The 21,816-nt window shown below is 42.2% G+C and overlaps 1 protein-coding gene across 3 annotated transcripts in view; it reads right to left on the bottom strand.

Annotated features, from left to right (window-relative positions):
• CNTNAP5 (contactin associated protein family member 5) overlaps nt 1-21,816 on the bottom strand; it is a 263,158-nt gene that overhangs the window by 58,607 nt on the left and 182,735 nt on the right. For all 3 annotated transcript variants that reach the window (XM_048953699.1, XM_048953700.1, XM_048953701.1), the window contains one exon: nt 20,548-20,748. In XM_048953699.1, the coding sequence (XP_048809656.1) occupies nt 20,548-20,748 (201 nt within the window). The remainder of the gene's footprint in view (nt 1-20,547; nt 20,749-21,816) is intronic.

The raw sequence follows: 21,816 nt of genomic DNA, 5'->3' as shown, positions 1-21,816 counted from the left end.
ATAGAGTATGAACTACTCTGTAGACCTGGACTCACTAACGCGGAATAATATTCAGCTCAAGAGGCAATTTTCTGCTCCTGAAGCAGAAGGAAGAACTTGGCTGTAGCTTCACCACTGTAGTGAATACTGGAATGGGCAGAGGTTACAAAACAAAAATAACTGTGCATCAAGCCACAAAGCTTGAAAGTTTTCAGACATCACACTCTCTGTTCTCAGTGAAAGTTCCACGCATCTTACCCCAGTACAGCTGAAGATGACCTAGCCTCATCTATTGATTTCTTAGCACTACTGGAGCAGAGCCCTCAACTTCAAGGACACTAGCTGCCACAGCACTATAAGCTGCAGTAAGTGAATAAAATACTTTTTCTTTTTTTCTTTTTTTTTTTTTCTTCTTCTCATGGAATATACGCTCTACGGGTTTACAGTCCTGATTTTCCACAGTAATTATTTTCATGTTTACTTCCTCTCATTTTCACCACAACTAAGATGTCTACCTCTAGGTGTCCTATCTATGAGCGATGAAAGAATCATCATCAGAACCATTCAGCCAACCTACAAACTTAATGAAATAAGAATCAAGACCTTTACACGCACAACATATCTTTCTACCACAAGTCTTTAATTGCTGATGATTAAAGGTGAATCTTGAAAGCTGGATCACAATCGAAACAGAATCCCACAAGATCACCACATACACCATTGTTTTTCCTTCCAACAGTAATTCTTCTTAATTAAATGTGCCTTACTCAAAACGAGTAGAAACCAGTAGTACCAAAATCATAGCAAAGTTTCAGATTTTACAGCTAGTCCCACTGAACATAGAGGGAGTCTGTGAAAGGCAAGCTACTCTGAAAAACACGCAAGAGCTTCTGTCTCCAAATTCTTCTCTCTGTACCTATGCACGCCTTCACATAAGAAGCTTTTTCAATTTCTTTGACATTAAGGAATTAAGAAAAAAAAGTTACATGTTTATGGCTGTAACACAGTCCTAAAGATTACACTTTTTCTTGAATCTGAAAAGTAGAACAAACACAAAGATGAACATTACCCTGATGCATGCCTTATTATTAGACAGACATGTAAAAATAATTAGCAATATACAACCTCTCGTAATGAAAAGTGATGTGTGATTATTTCCCCCCCCTCAACTCAGCATTTCGTTCTGTGCTCTTTGTTTTCTTCCACTCCACTCACGTGCAACTGTTCAAGACAAAAAGTAGATGCCCTGAGATTCAGGTAAGATACAGCTCTATTGCACTGTAAATTCAGATATATAGAAAGCTGATGTGTGTAAAGGTAACAATCCCCAAACACAGGATGAGGTTTATTCACCTAAAATTGGGTTTCTTTTCTTCTCTACGTTGTGACTAAAGGTTTTTAAGCATTTAAACATACAGCTTTACTTCTAAATAAAATACATAGATGACTCCCAAACAGCTGGTTTACTTAACACTACTATGTAAACATCTGCTCACATTAATGCATGTGGATAAGTACATCACCTAGCAAGACTCTTAAACTCAAACTGGTCTTCATCAAGTCTTCCTGTGTTATCAGAAACCACTGGGGTGGAGGCCTGTGACAGCGTAAAGGAGGAGAGAAGGGATTTTTTTTTTTTTTTTTTTTGTGAATAGGTTCAAAATAGAGGATAGATGAGTGAGTATACAAAAATCACAGCTCCCATGCTTTCTGTTTTCCACTATTTCTGCATTAATGCAAATTTTCTTTCCTGTCTCTTTTTGGTTGTTTCGACTTCATCACTTATTTTAGTAGCTTATTACCTTTTGAAAGTGCTAGGAATGCTGGGCCAGTGCCTGCTGAACTAAATGGGATTCTTGACATTGACTTGAATGGAAACAGGATTAGGCTGGTTGTACGCCTCATTAGATACGCAATTCTATAGCACCCTCTAAAATTCTGCTGAACTTTCCCTTTCAAGCAAATAAAACAAGTAAACTCAAAGGCCATGAAATGTCATGATTACATTTAGACACTTAAACTGAGGTACCTGACAAATTAGCCATCTTCTTGCCAGGCATCTTAGAATTCTGCAGCCCCCAAGGGATTTCCCCTGGCCATTATCACTTATTGCAAAGTCAAAGAGAGAAAGCTAAGGTTATTGTTTTGCCTGTGGAATCAAAATATGCTGAGAGAGCACGTTATTCCCCAGACTTTCAGGTTTATTGCATTTCTAATTCACACGTAAGGTCACCATATGTCAAGTGAGTATGTATTTTGTTACCATAGCTAGTGTCACATTTTAACTCTAATGCTAAATAGTCTTAGACAGCAACAATACTTTCCTTGAAACAGCATGATTTAGCTCTCACAGCAGAACACTGGTCTTCCGATTAAAGATGGAAAATGAAATGTTTTGGTTCCACTTTCAGGTTTAGCAGACACTACAAAACCATAAAAGTTAGTCAATTTCTGTGAACCTTTGCTTTAAGAGTAGAAAGCCAAAGAAGTAAAAACCCTTATTAGCCAAAGCTAGTACAGTGACAACTGATTTTCTCTACTGAGAAAGATTAATAAAGGTATCCATATTGGTCGAAATTTCATTTGGCATTTAAAGCTACCAATATGATGTTTGAAATCAGCTTTTTGTGACCTCATATGAATATGCTACGATGACAATGTTTCGCTCTGCAAAATGCATGAACATGAATTTGACCATACAATTGTCATTTCTTGTCACTTGAGTAGTCTTATGGTTAAGCAGCCATAATTGTCCTTTGGGTGTTATCTTAAATACATTAAGAAAGAAATTGAATGCTTTCACCACATTATAGTTGGGACACTTTTTCAAAGCGAATTTCTAAGTCTGTGAATTATTCATAATACACTTCAAACAGGCTCTTCTGGATAAGGTAATTGACCTTGTCTGCATGAAGCACCTACTACCTTGCCTTGGGATAATTAAATCTATGATGTGGTCCATTATTTAAAGGTAATGTCTTCTCATTAGGTTAGGCAATATATTATCACTCAACTAGCCACCTAATTCTGCATTTAGAGCATTCAAGATTTTATTGTTTTGTCATAGGTTTCACTCATCATAGCAATGGCTCACATTAAGCAGTGTGCTGCAACAATAGTTATTTGATAAATGGAAGCAGGACTTTGAGGACTAAGGTTTCAAGATCTACATTTGTATTTGCAAGTTCTGTTGGCTGTCCTTCATTTTTGAGAATGAAAGCAATAAAAAGTATTCAACAACTTTTTGCCTCAGTCTTCACTGGCAACTGCTTTTCCTTCATCAGTGACACAGACTGTAAGATCAAGTGCATCCTCAGCAAGTTTATGGATGACACCAAGTTGTGTGGTGCAAACAATGCGTCTGAGGGATGGGATACCATCCAGAGAGATCTAGACAGGCTGAACAGTGGACCCAGGAGAATCTTGTATGGTTCAACAAATCAGCAAGGTCATGCCACTGGGTCCTGGCAAACTCCACTATCAATTCAAGCTGAGGATGAAAGGATTGATTCAAGAAGGACTTGGAAGTATTGGTGGATGGCAAGTTGGACATGAACCAGAATTGTGCCCTCTCAACATAAAAAGAAAAACATAAAAAACTGTGCATCAAAAGCAGCATGGCCAGGAATCACAGATGTGATCCTGGCCCTCTGCTCTGTGTTGTTGAGACCTCATCTAGAGTACTGCATCCAGATGTGGAGTCCTCAGCACAGGAAAGATATGGACCTATTGGAGTGCATCCACAGAAGGGCCACATAAATCATCAAAGGGATGGAACACCTCTCTTATGAGAACAATCTGAGAAAGCTGTGGCTGTTCAGCCTGGAGAAGAGAAAGCTCAGTGGCCTTTTGGTATCTAAAGGGGGGCTGCAAGAAAGAAGGGGACAGAGTCATAGCAACTCTGTTGTGAAAGGATGGGGAAGTGGTTTCAAACTAAAAGACGGAGATTTAGATTGGCTATAAGGAAAAAGTTTTTTACAATAAGGGTGGTGAGGCATTGGAACAGATTCCCCAGAGGTGTGGATGATGACTTGTCCTTGGAGCTGTTCAAGGCCAGGTTGGATGGGACTTTATGCATCCTGGTTTAGTATTAAAAGTGGAGGTTGGTGGCCCTGCCTGTGGCAAGGGAGGTTGGACATTCATGATCTTTGAGGTCCCTTCCAAATCAGGCCATTCTGTGAGATTCTTGGAGACATTCATGGTAAGGCTGGACCAGTTCCTGAGTAACCTGACTGAGCTGTAAGTGTCCCTGTTCACTGCACAGGAGTTGGACTAGACGACATATAAAGGTCTCTTCCAACCCAAATCATTCTGTGTTTCTAAAAAAAAATGTGTCCATTCAATAAAATCTAGCGTAAAATAAAAAGGGATCCAAGTAACAAACCATATGGCATTAGCAATACAAATTAATGTACTGTTCAGTGAAAACAGGTATGAAAAGTATGCTAAAACACAAGTTTAGATTTCCCTCTAAATTATCTCAGGTATTTCTGCAGAGTTTAATTTTGCTATATGGAAAAATCCATGGGTGGTCTGCCATTGAAGATGAAATGAGCAGTGCTGGCTCTAGCACAGGCTAGTTATGTGCCTTATTTTATACTTCTCCTTGAACCTACAACACGTTACTATGACTATATATTTCTTCAAAAGTTGTTCATCAGTGAAAATAATTTGAAGCAAATGATCATTTCCACATACCTATGGAGTGCAACTCAACTCTCTCCTGCATTTAAAATACTTGGAAATACTTGAGCAGAATAAAGCAGCATTAAATCTATTTCTATGACTTGTAAATTCTTGAGTGGCATAATTTGAAGAAACTTCATTCTCTCTCCTGGCTCTCAGAGACGGCCCAAAAAGGTGTTTTAAGTTACATTGGATGACTCCAATAATCAGACGTAGAGTTGCTCATTTAAATTGTGCAAGATACACCTGTCTATTCCCATACAAGAACACAACATTGGCTTTTTCAATCCATCAGTGTTTAGCTTCTGACTGTCAATTTGCATTAACAAGCTCTGGATTGACATGTTCTTTTCTCTATGTATCTGAATTTTAGTGTTTTTGCAGTTATTCATTTATTTCATACTAGAGTGAAACTTCATGAAAGATGCAGTAACTAAGGAGTTAACTCACCATCTTACTGGCCTAAATCAGTATACTAAGTCCAATGGAAATAAACCTGCATATTTTTGTATCCTTTCCGCTGAATTATTCAATATTGCAGCCTCTCTCAAGCTGGTCATTAAAAGAATCTATAATTATGTTAGCTATTCATAGATTTTAAATCTTATTATACAAACATAGTTCAGCTTATGAAATGTTTACCTTGATTAAATGTTGAGTATTCACTTAAAATCATGAAGCATTATTTTAAAGCAGAAATAAAAAAGGGCATTAGAAAGATTTCAGGGTGGTAGAGTGAACATTTACACTGAAGACCTTTGGCTAAATTCTTATTTGCATGAATATTCAGGAACAAACTGTTCGTGCCTCAGGAACATTTTTGCAAGCACAGAAATTCAAGTGCTGTAGTCCAGGATAATATAAAAAAGTAAAGGATTATGAAAATTATCAGAGCAAAATTGAAATGAAATTCTGAAAAGCTAGAAAAGAAATAGCTGCCATTTATCATTTTCCATCGGCTAAAACAAACTGACCAAGGATAGTATTGTTCTAAGCAAGATTACCTGCAATTGGTCTGTCTACTAAATCATATTTCATAATGGTTGACTGCCTTCAATTGTATAATCATAGTTGTGTACTATACATAGATAGCTCTTGTCACTATAATATGATTATATTTACCCATTAGTTTCTGTTTTTGTGCCACAATCCAGCAACTACAATATTACAGTGGGTCTAATGGTCTGTTTCACTTTGTTCATTTACCTATTAATTTTGGCAATGGAATACTTCATGGCACATAAATTTCACTCTTTGAAAACATGGCAACCTGTAGTACAATATGGTCAGAGAGATTCTGGTGCTTTGTACAGAAGCAGAATGAATTGTCTATGGCAGCATTTTGGAAAGAACATACCTCCCTCTGGAGGCATTGGTTATAGGTAAGGTGATTACTTCAACAATAATAGGATGTAATGATTCACTCAATAAAATTCTACCTCTATTAAGCAGGTACTTCTAATGTTCTGAGGATTGACTGGTCGAATAGCTCGAATCACAGAAGCAGTAAACAAAAATGCAACACTGAAGCTCTCTGTCTGAATCCTGAACATAAATGCGCACTGTGAGGGAAGTGAGATAGAAAGATGACTGTGCTTTAGACAGATGTTCCAGGAACCAAAGTCCACAATAAAGCCTTGAGAAATACCAGTGCCAGGAGAACCATCCATCTCTGTTCAGTGATAGCTGTTAAAATGGCAAAGCAGGACAGCCAAACTACCTATCCAGAGCCAGAGAAAAGGCCCAACGGAGCTGAAGAGACTTTAAGAGACATCAATTTGCCCTAGAATCCCACCCTTTGCTGTAATGTTAGCATTAATTTACAAACATCTTTCTGTGGAGGCCAGCCCCCAAACTTTTCCTACACATCAAAATAGTTGCTTGCATCAGAGCTTGAAATCACAGTAACAATGGAAAATAAGGAAATGCTATGTACAGAAAGCCTTCAGTTCAATGGATGAAAGAGTAACCAAACTATCTCATCTCCTTCCAACTCTGACAGTAGATCATTCACAAAGAAGTAAATTACATTTAATCTCTGTTCTTCTTTCTCTCCTAACCTATCTGCACGTATCTATACAAATATGCAAATGCATACTTTCTGAAAAAGAGAGTACTCAGTATGTATAAGCAAGAGAAAATTTTACAAGATTATTCTGACCATTTGAAACAGCAGGTAAAATAAAGGTACATATCTAAAATAAACCTACTAACCTAACTGATGTCACTTTTTCTTCAGTTTTCTTTCAAACCTCCCTTCATTTTTGAAAGCTTTCCTCCATACGCTTACAATTCATAAGTAAAACACACCTGTAAGACTTGAATTAGGTTCAGTTACAGAAAACTAAGGAGGAGGACAGGCAGGAACCATTATGTTTTCTTTCCCACCAACATTTTGATAACACTGAATGACACAGCCTGAACAATAACAATAAAAGAATAAAAAAGGGCTACTGAATGCAGACTAAGCTACTGGGAGCACTTTTCATGCACTATTAATGATAATGGATTGGAATCACTAGATGCTGTAAACTAGCCCTATCATTTTAAACTTTTTAGGCAGACTATAGACATAGGGAATGGGAGACATGGAATTAAACATGTCAGATAAAGAAACAAAAAGGACATGAAGCAGATTGGAAACAATCTGAAAGAAACCTAGCACAGCTATTGCTAGTAGCATGTGGACTAAAATGTATGAAAAACTGATGGGTTAATTAAGTTTAGAATGTGTATTTGTTAAAGTTCCTGTTCTTATGTTGTGGAGGAGATATGCATCTGTATCTCTGGCACGATTAAAAAAAAGTGCATTTCATTTTAGCCCAATTTTTCTACCAGCTCTAGAACATTTAGGGACAGAAGGATCAATACAGTATGCTCTAACCCTGTTAATGCTAATGGGCTATAGATACGAATCTTTATCTGGTTTTCTAGAGAAGCCATAGTTGTAAAGCCAACTGTTTCTCAATGTGTTGCACACATTCTCAGGTCAGCTTATTTTTTCTCAAAACATCTTTGAAAGACAGGCCTGTCTGCATGGCATCCAAGAGTCCAAAGAAAGTTAATCACACCTCTCCCTTTAGAATCAACCACTGCAGCAAAACAAAATATAAATTCTGTCTAAGAAAAAAAAAAAAAAGAAAGAAATTTGGAATCTTGACAGATACTAGAAACTATTCCAAGGACTAAGCTACAGAATCACAGCTTTCTCTCCTTACCCAGCAGAATACACCGTACACCCAATTACCGCTCACAAAAAACAAATGTACCACTCAAGGGCAATGTGCTTATTCTGCCCTAACAGCACAAGGAAAAGGCACAGGAGGTGTCTAGATTTTACACTTCATGTGCAGACTTCAGAGTTGCAGATCTGGCAGGAATCATTCTTTTTATGGTTCTTTTTAATTCTTGGACAAACTTTGCTGTTTGTTTTGAAGTGCTAATTTCAAATAGATTTAATTGCTTAAACTGATTTCAGTAGAAGCCATCACCAGCAGAAGTCTCATGCCTCATTTTTCCTCTCTGTTAAACGAGGTAAGAAAACTACTTTTAGTGGAGGACTGCATATAGATTAATTGGTTGACCTTTACAAATGCTAATGTTAAAAAAAAAAAAAGTAAGTTTTCTTCTGGGACTTTTGAATTCTCCTCTTGATAACAAAGGAAGAAGGCTCTTGATGTTGGCTTTAAGACCCGGACAGCTCAAGAAGAAGCACACTCCTTGCCTAAATCAGTCCCCATTAAAGTCTGAGTCTTCCTCCTGTCACAGCAGCTCAGTACACATTCAGGCTTGAAAGGTTTTTTGTTTTGTTCTCCATCTTTCTAGCCCAGCAGACATTAAAAAAACTACTCTAAGGAAAATTTGAAAAGGGCTGTTTTCTTTCTTTTAACCCAACACATCTTATAGCTACTTATCAAGTCTGATCCATCCCCAGCACACACATCAGTCTGGTTTGTAGGAAAGTAAGCAATTCTTGATTGCTTTCAGTAGCTTCTTGGGAATGCAATTTTTCCTTAAAGGTCTGAATATGTGTGTTCCTTGCATGCTTCCTTACCCTCAAAGATTTTTTTTTTTTTTTTAGAGTAAAGGGATTGTGGGGTTGGTTTTTTTTTTCAAGAAAGAAACTGACACTTTGAAGGACTATTTTTATGCTACCCTTGACATCAGGTGGTTCACAAAAGCAAAACACTGAGCTATATATACTCCTAGGGAAGACTCTTTTTCTCTTGCTGTTAGAACAAGAAACACCAAGTAATCTGAAAGCACAGCATTCAGCTGATTCTCATTGTTTCTTTTCCTCTGTCTCTGCCTTCACACTTTAAAAAAAAAAACAACAAACAACACATTTCCAATAGGCTATCCTCACAGAGTAAAAAGGATGGAATTCCTGCACTTAAAATTTACAGGCATTGGATCTGAGTCAGACAAAGAACATGATTCCTTTTTTATTATGCTAACATTTTCCATTCTCCTAGTAACATTATATAATTAAATTATGCAACTATTGGTTCTGTCCCGCTCACTTGTTCAGTCAGTTCCACCTGACTTTCATTTAGTACCTTGCTTTGCACATACTTTTCTCCTCCAGATATAGAACTGAAGTCAAATAAACCCCAAACACCCACAAAACAGAGATTACAACACGAGATGCTTTGCTATCCTTAAAGATAACATGAATAGAAATGTAAATTATTTCTTTACTCATATGGCATCAAGGCAGCTGTGAACACTTCCACCGCCATAATTTACATTTTCCATGCTCCAGAATTGAAAACATCTCACACAAACACACACACCTAAGGCCAAATTTGAAGGGGAATTTAGTTTAATGTCAGTAAGAATCTTTCAGTCAAATGGAGCCCAGGATGCTCAAAGTAGGACGGCTGAATGAAGCAGACAAATACAAGTGTGATGAGAACACGCTCCCTGCTGTGGCTCTAATAAGGAAGAAAGCACACTTTTCTGCACAGTCTGAGCAGTACTGCTTTCTGTTTTGAATGGTGGAGAGGTTGCTGTCATAGCTAATGAGCTGTTATAATGAACAATAGATTAGCTGCTTTTATAATTACCAATATTTATTGTTAACAATATGCAGAGTTCTGCAAATTAAAAAAGACTATCACTGCTCATGATTAGGGAATGCTGCCTAGAATAGTCTGAAAAAATTGTGTATTTCTTTCTTTCTTCAAAATTTGTGTGCAAAAAACTTACGTGACTGCATCCATCAAATCTGAGTTATCACTAGAACATGTTTGGTTCTGGTGTACTTGTGTATCTCATAAGACTATCAATTTCTAAAATCTTATTTTTACTGCAGAGTTCTCTGAACTCATGGTTTCCTCATTACTGAGCAATTACATCATCCCATGGGTTTTACAGGCTGAGCAAAAGATACATTCAACATTATTCCAAATCAGAGATTCTTTGAGAACAGGCATCCCATCCTACTGGAGTACAACTCCAACTGGAGAGTTTAAACAAACATGTCTCAACAGCATCAGTTCACAACACAGACTTTCATACAGCGTTGCCAATAGCAGCTCACAAATGATTTCCAGATTACAAGCTCAAAATATGCTGTCAAGTTTTACACTTCATTTAACTGCCCTATATAACTTCATTAATATCCCTGTTACAAGCTTCACATGTATTGGAAGGGGTACTTTCCATGTCAGTAAAGCACAGAAGCTCTGTTCTGTGGATAGAAGCTCTGTTTGGATTGGCAAAGTTGTTTTCCAGCTGAAGAGTAGGTCTCATAAACAAACAGAAGCATAACTTCAGAACTGCTCCTTAAATGAGGGGAGATTTGCAACAGAAATATTCAGTAGCAGCAGAAGTATAGCAGAAATATGAAGGACACATTCCACATAAATAAATAGCATTTAACCATACAAGCTCCTCCACCTTTCTATCAGACATCCCCTCAATAAGCATTTTTTAAATTCACCTGACGTATCATGCCTAAAGCAAACACAGATAATGGTGAAGAGACTTGTGCCCTTCTGGTGTCATTCCAGAAACACATCAGGAAGCATTAGGCTGTCTTCTGCAGCTAGGTTCAAGACGAGAGTGCATTTTCCTTCCACTGAATCAGAAGTCACCCAGTGTATCCCTGCAAAGATTTCTTGTCCATGTCTTTCTCATTGCTTGGCCTCTTTGCTGCATTGCAGTCTCAGAGAACACCAATGGGACTAGAGCAGAAGTAATCCAAGCAGCTGGCATTTTTTCCTTAGCAGATATAGCAATATTTGTCTATTGTCACTCAGGAGGGACTGTGTGTGGGAGGTACAAGGTCAGAAATTGGGATAATGATATTCCATTACTCACAGGTGCACGAGTACTAAATGTCAAGTTACTTTGTCCATGCAGTACGTTTTTCATTTTTGTTAGACCACCTGCATACTGCTAACAATATAGCATCTTTCAAAATGGCCTCTAAATCGGTCTCTGTGAGAAAGAGAGCTGACAAACACCCATATTAAATTACTATGGCAAACTTTGTTCAAAGTCTCTAAATACAGCAGTTTGTCTGAACTGCTACACTGGAGGGGAGAGACAAGGTGCACTGGTGGAAACACAGATGCCAAGCCAATTACTCTCAAGAAGAGGATCCTAGTTAGCCAGGAATCACTACATCATGCAATCTAGAACTGCCGTGTGCCCAACACTCTTTAATACGATCCACTTCTTCAGGGCAGACTGCCCTGTTATAGACAAAGGCAAATCTTCTCCTGGTAACACAGTAACAACTTAAAGTGTCTGGAACCATGGAATAACATATTTGGAAGGCACAAAGTAGTAGCGAGCAAAAACCCAAGGGTAAATTACTGCTTGCTAAGGGCTACGGAGATACGACCAATTTGTCTCAACAATGAGAATCAAGTCTAAATTCAGAGTAGGACACACTTCTTGCAACTGTGTTTTCCTCTGGTAAGAGGGGTACAAAACACAAAAGGACAGAGGTAGGGAAGAACAACTATGTCTGTCATGATAGGGTCACAGAGCTGGAAACAACATATGGTACACCTCAGTGCTGAGACAGGGAAAAGGTTCAGAAAAGACGTGTATTTTAGGACAGACATTTGAAATCCAAACTTAAAGCAACGTAGTGTGGGATTATACTGGAAAGAGACAAGAAAAAATAAAAGGAGGAAGGCAAAAGAAAAAAAAAAGGACATTCCTATTTCTTTGATTTTGCTCTAGGACTGATCTTTTCTCAGTTTCTGCCTACATAAATATGCTACGAATTTGACAGACTGTCAGCCACGTATATGTATTGTGAACCAAGTATCCTGCCACTGATACAGCTATCACTGTGTTAAATCCTTGATATGGTGGATGTGAAGTTTCTTTGCAAAAGTTAAGCCTTTGAGGGCACTCCTAAGAATGCACTGCTTCTAGAAACCTGAGCAAATTGAGTCATAGCTCAGCTAATTAATGTTAGTTGACTAATGAACTGTTTTCATACCTTCAAAAATCTTGTCTGCTAACAGTGTAATTAAAAGTGCTCACACATACCTATTATTGTTCATGTACTCCTGTCCTAAGTTCTTACCTGACACGCTCCTCAAGGAAAGGAAATCAGAGCCCTATGACCTAAATCTGTCTTCAAATTCCAAGCATACAGACAGCACATACAGAAGTACCCAAGCTTCCTGCCCACACCCCTTCTTCTCCTACTAGCTCATCTGCTCCTCAGCAGACAGTATGTGCTTCAAAGGATGAGGCAGTGGTAAAATCTCCAGTCTCCTGTGGATAACTTTTCTAATTAATGCCAACCGTCATACTTGCTCTTGTTATGTGGGTGTCTCTCCAACAGGAATGGAGAAGTCACAAGAGAATTACAATTACTGGTCATAAATTGGAAGTTTCATTTGGCAGCATCGTGAAAGCCAGCTTTGATGAACAGACATCTATTCTGACATTCAAAAACCTCCTGAAAATCTAGCTGATAGCAGAGATGCTCAAAAACACAGTTCAAAGGAATTTAATTTCAGTTTTCAAAGACATGTTTGCAGCTAAGCTGTAATATGACAGTGAGAACTGATAAGCCTTTTTCAGACAGCAGGAGGTGGAGATGAGTAAACTCCTTTGCCAACTGCCAGATTGCGTGTCTGACACATTGCAGATGTAAATCCAAGTAACTCAATGGGGAGACTACGCTGAATTACACCCACTGAGGAGGTGCCTATGCCTTCAAGGCAAGAGGTAGGAAAAAGAACAAAAAGACAAATTCCCTGATATAAACTCAAACAATCTTACGCAAGCCAGAAACCTCCCTTGGTTTCTCTCAAAGGCTGCCCAGAGTACTTGTCCCTTTGCCTGGGCACATTAATTTTTTTCTTTCTTTCTTGCCATGTCAAAGCTATGAAAGTCAAAGTTACTATGTAACAGCACAAATCTTCCTTGCAAAGTGAAGTCAAGGAAGAAAAAGAAAAGAGAAATCTCTTTATTGTTTCTCTATGAAGCATGATAGTGTTTAGATCCTGAAGGCAAGGATTTGGGGTTTTGTTGCTACCAGCTGAGATATCTTAATCATATATTCTATCTCCTAGGACAAAAAAAGAAAAAGAAATAAGAACAAAATTCTACAGTAGATGAAGCACAGAAATGAATTAGATCCCTTGATGGCGGGGGAACTCTGTACATCCGTCAAGATCAGATACACTTTTGGAAGATGCCTTTCCATCAAATACACACTGCTGGGCTTGGTCCAGAACTATTAACAAATGATGATATTCATCAAGATGGATTAGGTGACATAATGTTCCCTACTGGCCCATGAATGCAACGTTCTCATAGAATCACAGAATCACAGAATCACAGAATCACCCGGGTTGGAAGGGACCCCAAGGATCATGTAGTTCCAACCCCCCTGCCTAGCAGGGCCACCAACATACATATTCAGATCAGGTTGCCCAGGACCCCGTCCAACCTGGCCTTAAACACGTCCAAGGACGGGGCATCCACAACCTCCCTGGGCAGCCTGTTCCAGGGCCTAACCACTCTCCTAGTAAAGAACTTCCCCCTAACATCTAACCTAAATCTTCCCTCCTTCAACTTAAAACCATTTCCCCTAGTCCTGCTGTCGTCAGCCCTTTTGAAGAGTTTACTCCCCTCCTGGGTGTAGGTTCCCTTCAGGTATTGATAGGCTGCAATGAGGTCACCCCGCAGCCTTCTCTTCTCCAGGCTGAACAAGCCCAACTCCCTCAGCCTGTCCTCATAGGGGAGGTGCTCCAGCCCCCTGATCATCTTAGTCGCCCTCCTCTGGACCCTTTCCAAAATCTCAATGTCTTTCTTATACTGAGGGCTCCACACCTGGACACAGTACTCCAGGTGGGGCCTCACAAGAGCCGAGTAGAGAGGGACAATCACCTCCCTGTCCCTGCTGGCCACCCCTCTCCTGATGGAGCCCAGGATCCCATTTGCCTTTCGAGCTGCCAGAGCGCACTGCTGGCTCATATTCAGTCTCTCGTCCATCAGGACCCCCAGGTCCTTCTCTGCTGAGCTGCCCTCAAGGACCGCTCCTCCCAGCCTGTACAGGTGCCTGGGGTTCTTCCGGCCCAAATGCAAAACCTTGCACTTTGCCGTGTTGAACCTCATCAGGTTCACCCGAGCCCAGCCCTCCAGCCTGTCGAGGTCCCTCTGAATGGCATCCCTTCCTTCCACCGTATCAACCGCACCACTCAGCTTGGTGTCGTCAGCAAACTTGCTGAGGGTGCACTCGATTCCCTCATCGATGTCATTAATAAAGATGTTAAAGAGCACCGGTCCCAAGACAGACCCTTGGGGGACACCACTTGTTACCGGCCTCCACCTGGACATAGAGCCATTGACCACCACCCTCTGTCTGCGGCCTTTCAACCAATTGCTTATCCATCGGGTCGTCCACCCATCAAATCCACTTCCCTCCAATTTGGAGATGAGGATGTGGTGGGGGACCATGTCAAAGGCCTTGCTCAGGTCCAGGTAAATGACATCAGTCGCCTTCCCTTCGTCCACCAATGCCGTCACTCCATCATAGAAGGCCACAAGATTAGTTAGGCATGACCTTCCTTTGGTGAAGCCGTGCTGGCTGTCTTGGATCACATGCTCATTCTTTATGTGACCGAGCATGTTGTCCAGGAGGATCTGTTCCATGATCTTCCCAGGCACGGAGGTGAGACTCACCGGCCTGTAGTTCCCCGGGTCCTCCCTGCTCCCCTTCTTGTATATGGGAGTGACGTGACCCTTCCTCCAGTCGTCCGGGACCTCACCTGACAGCCACGACTTCTCAAATATGATGGAGAGCGGCTCGGCAACCACCTCGGCCAGCTCCTTCAGGACCCTGGGATGCACGCCATCCGGCCCCATAGACTTGTATTCATTCAGTCTAAGGAGGCACTCTCGGACTTGCTCTGCCCTTACAGTGGGGAGGGATTTACCTCCTTGGTCCCCACATAGAGGTTTGGGGATGCAGGGTTCAGGGACGTGAAAAAGACTAGAATCCTGGCCACCAGTGAAGACCGAGGTGAAGAACTCGTTCAGCACCTCGGCTTTCTCTTCATCTGCTGAAGCCAGTTCTCCTTTTAAATTTACCAAAGTAGGTACGCCCGTTTTGGCCTGTCTCTTCTGGGCAATGTACCTGTAGAAGGTTTTCTTATTGTTTTTCACGTCCCTTGCCAAGTTCAGTTCTGCCTGCGCCTTGGCTTCCCTGATCCCACGTCTGCAAGTCCGGACGGCATTCCTGTACTCTTCCCAGGTGACACAGCCTTGTTTCCAGAGCTTGTACACCCCTTTCTTCGCCCTCAGTTCTCTCAGCAGGTCCTTGCTGAGCCATGCCGGTTTCCTACCTCGCCTGCCCACTTTCTTATTCAGCGGAATGGAGACCTCTTGTGCTTCCAGGAGGGCCTCTTTGAAGAGCCGCCAGCTCTCCTCAACATCCATGTCTTTGAGGGCAGCGCGCCAGGGGATCTTGGCCAGCAATCCATTGAGTAGCTTGAAGTCTGCTCTTCTGAAGTTCAGTGTCCTGGTCCTGCTCTTTGCCAGGCCCACATCGCTTGAGATCACAAACTCAACCAGGGCGTGGTCGCTGGAGCCCAGGCAGCCTCCAACCTTGACGCCTTTGATGATCTCCTCGGCGTTGGTGAGCAGCAGGTCCAGCAACGCTTCACCTCTGGTCGGTCTGTCCAATACCTGAACCAGAAAGCTATCATCAATGGATTCCAAGAGCCTTCTGGAGCTCTTGCAGCTTGCCGTGTGGTTTTCCCAGCAGATGTCCGGATGGTTGAAGTCCCCCACCAGGACAAGAGCCCGTGAGCCAGACATCTCACGCATCTGGAGCAAGAAAGCCTCGTCGACAGCCTCCCCTTGATCAGGTGGTCTGTAGTATACCCCTAACACCAGCTGACCTATATTTGTCCCATCTCTAATCCTAACCCACAGGCTCTCAACCTGTTCCTGACTGCTTCTCGTAGGGAGCTCCTCACAGTTTATCCAATCTCTGACATAGAGAGCAACTCCCCCACCCCTCCTACCTCGCCTATCTCTCCTAAAGAGTCTATAGCCATCGATGGCAGTATCCCAATTGTGGGAGTCATCCCACCATGTTTCTGTGATAGCAACAAGGTCATAACTTCCCGAGTGCATCACAGTTTCCAGTTCCTCCTGCTTGTTACTCAGGCTGCGTGCGTTGGTATAAAGGCACTTCAGCCGGGCTATCCGTCTCGCCACTTTTCCCTTTATAAGGGATCTAGGATCCCCTAGAACAGCAGCATCCCCAGCATCCCCCTGCCCTAGTCCTTCCCTATGCACTCTGCCGTCATTGCCCATGGAGTTTGGTATAAGCCCTCGAATGACCCGTTCAATTCCAGTAGCCCTTATTGTGTCCCCTTCCCCCTTCATTCCTAGTTTAAAGACCTGTCAATGAGTCCCGCTAATTCTTCAGCTAAGATCCTCTTACCCCTCAGGGACAGGCTGCATGCATCAGTAGCCATCATGCCAGGTGCAGTGTAAATTGCCCCATGGTCAAAAAAGCCGAAATTCTTGCGCCTGCACCAGCTCTTAAGCCATCTATTGAAGAGTTGGGTATTTTGGATCCTCCCTGTACCTTTCCCTGACACCACGGGCATAGAAGAAAAGACCACCTGCACCCCAGCTCCTTCAAGTATTCGCCCCATTCCCCTGAAGTCTTTCTTGATAGACCTCAGGCTTTCCTTATCAACTTCCTCGCCGCCAGCCTGAATTATTAAGAGCGGGTAATAATCTGAAGGCCGAATCAACCTAGGAATTTTCTTTGAAATGTCCCTGACCCGTGCTCCAGGAAGGCAGCACACCTCTCTGTGGGTAGGGTCGGGCCGGCATATAGGGCCTTCTGTTCCTTGCAGAAGGGAGTCGCCTATGACAATCACCCTCCTGTCCTTACGGGTAGAAGCAGTCTTGAGGGTTGGGGGCGACCGCTTCGCCTGAGGCAACCTCACGGGTGAACCCGTCTCCGCACTCTCACTCGTCCCCCCCTCAACTTCCAGGGCCTCAAACCTGTTACGCAGAGGCACCTGGGGAGCCGGGGATGGTCGGGATGGGGGATGCCTCCTCCGCCGAGCAGGTACCCGTTTCCACTCCTCCTCCCTTCTCAAATTGCTGTTAGGGGGAAGAGAGGACAGGGGGCTCGCTGAAACGCTGTCAGCTGGCTGGTTCCCCTTTACCAGGTGTTTGTAAGGTGGCAGGGGCGGACGTGCTCCGTGAGGAGCCTCGTCTGTGTGCCGAGAACCTGAGGTTGAGAGGGACTGACACCACCAGTCAATCTCCCTCTCACACTCTTTTATAGTCCTCTCCACTTCCTCCTTCAGGCTAATCACAAGGCTGAGCAAGTCATTCAATTGCTCGCACCTTGTACAAGTGCTGCCTGCTTCCTGTGGCACTGCAAAGGCCAGGCTGTGGCACTCCTCACAGCCAGTGACCTGCACACTAGCATCTCGTGATGTTATCTCTGTCTGAGTCGCCACACACTTCATACCCTTGTTCTCCTCTCTATGCATGCACCAGACCTCAGTCTGGCTCTGGACCGTCTTCTTGGTTACTGTCTTTCTGGCACGCGTGCTCGGGACCTCTGCATGGCTCCTCACAGTTTTTGTGTTTGAAGCCTTCTGCCGGGGTGCACCCATGGCTACCAGCAGGCTCACTAACTCAACAAGAAAGTCCTATAGGGGTGCAAGTGATCAGCCCTGCCCTGCTGCCCAGTACCCTCCCACTATTGCCGGGTTTGCTTAGTGCCCTGGCACTTACCACCAATAGCAAAAACAGGACTCCTTGCAGGGGAGTGCAGACAGGGGTACCTTACAAAAGCACCACGTTCAGACAGCCTGGGAGAGAGCTGTACTACCTCCTCCGCTGTGTCTCAGGTGGGCAGCGACGTGCCGCTGCCCTCCCGAGGGCTTTTTGTAACAGCGATCAAGGGCCGCTTCCGGTTTGCGCCCGTTTAAATCTCCCGCCGCTGCCTAGGCAACGCCCGCGCTGCGTCAGCTGCTCTCGCGAGACTAGCCCGACTGAGAGCGGTGTCCGCGCGGTTGCCGCGGGAATCCTCGATGAGGAAAGCGGTTAAATCCCCCCGTACCTCGCTAAAAGTCGCGGCGGTTCTGCCAGAGACAGCTCCGAGCCGCGGACCTCGGCGATCAAGGGCCGCTTCCGGTTTGCCTCATCATCATCGCATGCAGTTATATGCTGACTTTTGAAGGAAAATATAAATGTTGTCTGTTAACCAAAATTAAGCATTATTCTTGCAGAACAAAATGCTTCAGGTATTCAGAAACCTGGGTCAAATCAACAAGCAAACCCCAGGAGTTCTGATTTTTGTACTAATCAATTTTAGTGATCAATTACTACTGGGCATAAACAGGTGGGAGTCTTCCACAGTGTGCCCAGAAAAATGCCCTGAATACACACACACCTAAAAGCTTAGTAGTGGAAATTCTTTAAATCTTAGGACTCTTCAAGATACGTACCACTAGGCTCTAGGTTCTTCTCTAATACAGCAATCGTTCACCTCAAAATGAATATCAATTAACAAAAATACAGAAGGCTTTGGGGAAATATATTCCTTTCTACTACTTAAAAACATGTAACACTAAGCTAAGAACAAGAGTGTTCCCCAAACCTCATCATTTCAGCAGCTCAGACAATTTATTTTTGAGCATGTTCCAAGTCTAGTCAAACTTATAGCCTCAGGCTACAGAGAAAGTTCACGATGAAAAATTGAAAGCGTAATTAAAAAGCGTACAAAAAGAAGAAAGAGAAAGGGGAAAAATGATAGTCTGCCACATGCAGAGCTCAAGATTGTAATTTTTTCTGATTTATCATGTATTAAAGAGTTATGAGTCTTGCATGGTCAACTGTCAGGAGCCCAGTGGCACTGCAACAGCTGCAAGAGAGCAAGCTGGTATGCAGGACATCATCCTAATACCCTCTCCCTCAAGGTACTGGTGTCACACCTTTATTCCTGGACAAGTGCCATCAGGAATTGTCTTAGCAAGTCTGCAAGCTGCTTTACAGAGGTTCTATATACAAGATGTACTACAACATATATTGTTTCTTTCTGCATGCACATGAAAAAAATATCAGACAGAAGAAGAATTAAATATATGCAGACCTGCTGTAACACTGTGGTCTTAAAAAAAAGAAATAATCCAGAAATAATCTCTGTGGTGACTATGTCTTTGTAACACGTCATGGGTGGCGTGGAATAACAGCAGCCAATGACACAAAGTATTGGCAAAACATTCTTCCTTGTTTTCATGAGCAGCTATGTCTGTGCTTTATTTCCCCTTTCTGCTCTACTCTGGGTGCTGATGCTAAAATTTCACTCTTCAAAAAATTATCAGCAATACAAACGGTTCTCAACTGGTAAATTCTGATGGTAACAAAAGACATGACTAACAGCTTTTGAAAATAAACTGTTCGTAAGGCATCAGATTACTGGATCCATAAATATTCAGATTTATAATAACTTTACTGAAACCAGTCAAGTTTTTTCTACATCTCATTAGGCAGTGTATTTTTAACACAATAGGATCTCCCATTACAAGATTCCCGTAAGGTTTTCCATGGGATTTCTCCTAGCCTACTAATAAATTTAAGGGTTCCTAATAATTGGAGAATCATCGGGACCATACAGACATTATAAACAAGCAAACAAAAAATTGGAAGCATCCAGAAGCCTGCCTTCAAGGGCATTCCTCCTTTTTTGGATTACCAGATGTAAACTCCAGACTTCATCAGAAGGTCACATAATAGCCACCCTGAGTAGCCACTGGTGATTTGCTATCACAAAAAGACACAAACTGATCAGACCCTCTCTGCTCTCTAGTTGCTACCATGTTAAATCAGTGCAAAAAATTGGTTCCTTCTACCAAGAGGTAAAAATAATTTTTGCCCCAGGAACTATTCTACCAAGCATTTTAAACATCACATTCAGGACTATTGGACTGGTACAACTTTCCTGACTAGAAATACGTAAGTTTGGAGTCTTACACTTTCCTTTTAATACAGCTACAAACCTGTAAATGAAAACAAAACAAAAACAAACAAACAAGCAAAAAAACCAACAATCATTTGCCACCAGCCGACACAGCGTAAGTGCTTTCCAAGAGCTGTTTTCCATTGCAGAAGCTTTCAGACCCTTTGTACTCAAGGACTTACACACTGGGAAACTCCCCTGCAGAGCTCTGTCCATCTGATGTCAGAGGACAGCCAGCACACAGCAGGACCCAAGAAAGTCAAAGGCTTTTCACTTTAGCCTGAATTGCTACTATCCAGGCAGTTTTCTTTCTCCTTAGTCGCAGTGCAGCCTGCACCTGCTGTATAATCAATAGCAGTTAACAAGGAAAGACTTGGGCTCATGACACTTACTCGGGGTGTTGAGGAGACGTGACTTTTTGCAGTGGTAGGCTGCCTCCTGTTCGCAGTACTCCGCACTGTTTATCACAGCTTCAAGCTGCTCTGAGCTGCTGTTGTAGTTAAAGGACATGGTGTAGGGCTTCTCTGGACCAGCTCCTTGAACTCTGGTTAGCCCTGTGTTGTTGTGCTGCACTGCAGTCCAGATCTTGTCTTCTGTTAAATGAAAAAGGGATTGAACGGGAAGTTAACAGCCAAAAATCTGCAACAAGCAGGACACAAAAGCCAACCCAAATCTAACATTTTACTGCATTACAGACAAGGTCACCTCTGAAACGGTCCCTACGTGATGAAAACCTGCAGGTCAACATAGAGCCCAAGGGCTGTTTCTCCCTGAACCAGCTCAAGCAAATGCTACAACTTGCTGTGCTGGAGAAAAATTGTTAGAACTTCACAGGAAAAATGGAAAATCTTCAGCATCTTCTGTTGCCAGCATACAGAGAAAATTAGATGCATTTCAACTGGCTTCAGTCCTGGGAGAAGACTTAGTAATATGTTTTGGGATGGTAACATTCATCTTTTACAAACATAGCTTTACCTAAGAGAACAGCCCACTGTTATAACAAATAGTAACTGCAGCTGATGAGCTCACACAGAGTCATTGCAAACAGAATTACTGACAAAAAGCTGCAATTGTGAACGTGTTCCTATTGCCCAGTTACAAGGCAGAGAATGCATTTTACTCAACTGTCACATTTTTCAGCATGAAAGCTGAGCAATGCAGAACAATTTATGACTCAGCATCTGTAAATAAGTGTAAATTTTGATGCTTGCCCATGCTGGGTACCACAACCTCACTTCTTTCACTGCATTTACTGATGAGGCAGTGTATTTCTCAGGTCATACAAAGCAGAATCTAGGTTTACTCACAATTCAAGCTGCAACAGCACAGCTCACTATCAGCATTGAGGTTGGTGTGATAAGAACATTGCAATTAGAAGCAATTAGCTTAGCAGAGAGGCTATTTCCCAGCAGGTTCACGTGAGATAGCACGGGACAAGATAAAAAGGGAAGCCTGAATGGCCAGTCTGCTGAGCTGATCCAGAATAAAAGGCAAATTTTTTAACAAGGATTCACAGGACTGAGTCTTCCACATGCTCTTACAAAGATACACACACAGTAAAATCCCTCTTTACCCAAGACTGTGTTTACTCAGGGAAGACACAAGGCAAAAATAAAAGGAAGCAAATCCGATCTTAAAAACTGTGCACTGAAGTATTCAGA

Source organism: Lagopus muta, chromosome 8 (assembly GCF_023343835.1).
Source record: "Lagopus muta isolate bLagMut1 chromosome 8, bLagMut1 primary, whole genome shotgun sequence".
NCBI classification, from domain to species: domain Eukaryota; kingdom Metazoa; phylum Chordata; class Aves; order Galliformes; family Phasianidae; genus Lagopus; species Lagopus muta.
The sequence above is the reverse complement of the archived record's forward strand: the minus strand, read 5'-3'. Positions and strand labels throughout refer to the sequence as shown.